Raw genomic sequence first — 3,344 nt, 5'->3', positions numbered from 1 at the left:
TGTCATTACAGATTCTCTCTGAATCGCAATCCATAATCTTTGATACCAATTTGTTAGAAAAAAAATAAATAAAGAAAAAGAAGAGAGAAAGATATAAACTAAAAGTGTAAAGAGAAATTTATGTAACCATCTTTTCTTTTCAATATACAATCTTATTAAAAAATAGTCGGACATATAGTCAATCAAACATAACTATTAAATATTTTTTATTCTTATAATATATTGAACATATTAAAAATTTTAAACTTTTTATACTATCATAATTAAACTCAATTCTTTAAATACACTATATTTTGCAATTAGTTTTTTTTCTTGGTCAATTAGTATTTCTTTTCTAATATGTTACGTGTGGAGACTTTTGTATTATTATCATTATATTAAAAAAAAAAAATCTGTTGTCATTTGCAAAGAGCAATTTTTCTCTCATTTTCTTGAGAAAAATTTTAATCTTCTATTTCTGACACTGAGATTCTCCTCTAACTATTTCTTTCCATTTCCACTGTTCTCTCCGTGACTTGATTCCTCCGTCTTTTGAACAAACGCGTTGACCTCTTTCTTGGGTTTCGTTCCTCCAATCCAAAGTTTTGATCTTTCACAAAATTCTAAAGTTGAAACAAATTTTTAGTCAAATGGGTCTAATGGGTTTCTTCCAAATCCTCAGATTCCTCTGAATTCATCTGGGTTCAATTTTCCTTCTGCTTTTCATTGTTTTTCTGTGTTTATGTGTATGTGGTTCTTGAATTTGATGGATAACACGGATTCGAAGGTTGTTAAAGATGCTAAGAAATACATGATGGATAAACCTGTGGTGACTTGTGTTATGGATGGTGAAAAGGTTGAAGATCATGTAAATGGTGACGATGATAGTGATTCTCATTCTTTGTTGCCTCCTAGGAGAGGTGGAATGTCTCGGAACTCTGATAAGACAAGAAGGAAAGTACAGTGGAATGATAAGAATGGTAATAAGCTTGCTGAGGTGTTGGAATATGAACCAAGGTAAGTGTTTTTTTTCCCTCTCTTTCTAATTGTTATGTATGTGATAATAATCTGAATTAGTGAATTGTTGTGTTTTGCATTAAATGATTTGGTTTTCCTTTTATAGTAACTTGTTTCAATGTCCACTTGGTTAATTCTTGTAACTTTTATGATGTACTAATTTGAACTTTTTTTTTGTTTTCTTTTGTATTTTCTCCCTAGTTTAGACTTTAGAGCATGTTCTGTATGGAATGTTTTTAAATTGGTATGCTCATGTTTTAAACTCCGTTGCGGTTATGCTGCATGTGGTCGAAATTGCAGTTGTGATCATGGTTTTAAATTGCTATTGCGGTTGAGGATGTTGCAATTGCGGTTGCTGCGATGTGTATTGCGGCCTATTGCAGCGTGATTTTTAATTGGGAGGTGTTTGAAATATACTTAAAAAAATGATGTTAAGATTTTTTCATCACATAGGAAGTAAATTGAGATTTTGGGTTCTGAAATTTTAAGTTTTGATGAAAACACGTGAAGAAACATGGCCGAAATTGTCGGATGTGATTTCCAATGGCGGTCAAATGCATGGTTTTAACTTTTAATTCACACCGCAATTGTGGCCTGATGCGGTTGCGGAGGTTACTGTATCAGCAATACTGCAGTCGCAATTGCGGCTGCGGACTGTAATTTAAAACCATGGTTGTGATGTAGTTGCAAGAGATCTCAAACTCTGTTATACTGTGGCTGCAACCGTAATTTAAAACCATGATTATGCTAAGGTGATACGTTTTGGACAAAAAGAAATAAGTCGATGAAGTCTTGGAAAACTTTGATTTATGTTGATTAGGTCTGAACTAAACTGTGTTCATGACGATATCAGGATCAGAATAACATAATCTAGCTTTCAAGTCTATATCTGAAAGGCCAAGTTGAAGTAGAAATAAGGAAGTAATAGAGCTTAGGTCATTCTTCTGTATTATGTTAATATTTACATGACATTTATAGATTGTTTATTAGTTAGCACTTGGTCTTAATTTTATATATTTTTTGTCCTTTTTTTTCTTCTTTTTTAACAGTTTTCTCATTTGACTTTTCGACTTTTCTGTCGCTGCTGAAAATTTCCAACATACTGAATGAGAAGAGAAAACTTCTGCTTTTCCTTTTCTTTTTGTAAAATAGTTTGAACTTCTGGTTTGTTTGTTTAGATTTGGATTGACTTATTCGAATTTATCTGCAGACATAAGTACTTGTGACACTGTCTAGGAAAGCTCGTGGAAACGTCTTATGATGTCTCCATAAGCCCTCTAGAATAACTTTTGAAAACAATAGCTTATATAAAAACAATCTGACTTTATTTCATCCTTTGTTATAGAGTTAGCTTATACTTAAGCACTTATATGCTATTAACACTTCAATGTAAGAAAATTTAGTTGAGTACAACAATTAACCTTATATGCATGATTGATTGAGATAATATCATAATTTTCTCACATTTGCTCTCTCAAATGTGTCTGCAGTGATGTCAGCGACTCAGAAGACGACGGAGATTCTGATTCTTGTATCTGTACAATAATGTAGAAATCATCTTGGTATTAGTTGTCTCAAACTCTGAATTATTCAGGGTCATAATTGTAGCTTGCCAACCCTGAATTTGACCAAATTAGAGACAAAACATGTTAGATTTTTGTTCTGAGGTGGGGCCGCATAGTCCAATAACCACGATACTTGGATTCAGTTCATCTTATTGAATTTCGAGATGATTTGTTACACGGACTTTGGGATGACTCTTCGGACGTAGGTTGAAACACGCGTTACTTCAGCAATATGATTTGGACAGTGATGATAGCTTTCATGCTTCGCCACATCTACTGATGCTGTAAAAGTCGCGCATTCAACTGATTAGATCATTATCTTTCTTATCAAAGAGGAGACAACTCCACTATTTCATTTTGTTTTTTGGTAACTCGTTCAATGGAACAAATTTTCATGATTCTAGTTTTTTTCGGTTAAAAGAGTCTGCGAGACTTAAACATACCAAGTGCGGAGAATAGGGGTATTATGGATTTGAACCTGCGTTCAAGCACATCAAATATTCATCTGCACTTAAGATGATTCAAGTATTCACTCCCAAGTACCTGGTTCTTCATTGTGCTCTTGATTCTTGAAGTTTGCATTCACTTGTATCTTTTACCTGGATCTACTTTTCATGTCAGACACATGAGTTTTGTACACAATGTCTAGGAATGAGTCTATTCGACGTTTATACCTTAACAATATCTTTGTAATTTTTGTATTAAATATGAATGAATTACGAAAACATCTCATGAGGTACATTAAGTCTATAAAATTTAGTGAAACTTGAAATTTTATCGATA

General features: G+C 32.8%; 1 protein-coding gene across 1 annotated transcript; it reads left to right on the top strand.

Annotated features, from left to right (window-relative positions):
- Positions 1 to 376: 376 nt before the first annotated feature.
- LOC127091645 (uncharacterized) lies at positions 377 to 3,344 on the top strand. Its single transcript, XM_051030335.1, has 2 exons — positions 377 to 996; positions 2,487 to 3,344. Exons 1-2 carry the CDS (start codon positions 722 to 724, stop codon positions 2,545 to 2,547), a joined length of 336 nt encoding a protein of 111 aa, XP_050886292.1. The 5' UTR covers positions 377 to 721; the 3' UTR covers positions 2,548 to 3,344.

Source organism: Lathyrus oleraceus, chromosome 6 (genome assembly GCF_024323335.1).
Source record: "Lathyrus oleraceus cultivar Zhongwan6 chromosome 6, CAAS_Psat_ZW6_1.0, whole genome shotgun sequence".
NCBI classification, from domain to species: domain Eukaryota; kingdom Viridiplantae; phylum Streptophyta; class Magnoliopsida; order Fabales; family Fabaceae; genus Lathyrus; species Lathyrus oleraceus.
Note: the sequence above shows the minus strand (reverse complement) of the source record. Positions and strands in the feature narration are given on the sequence as shown.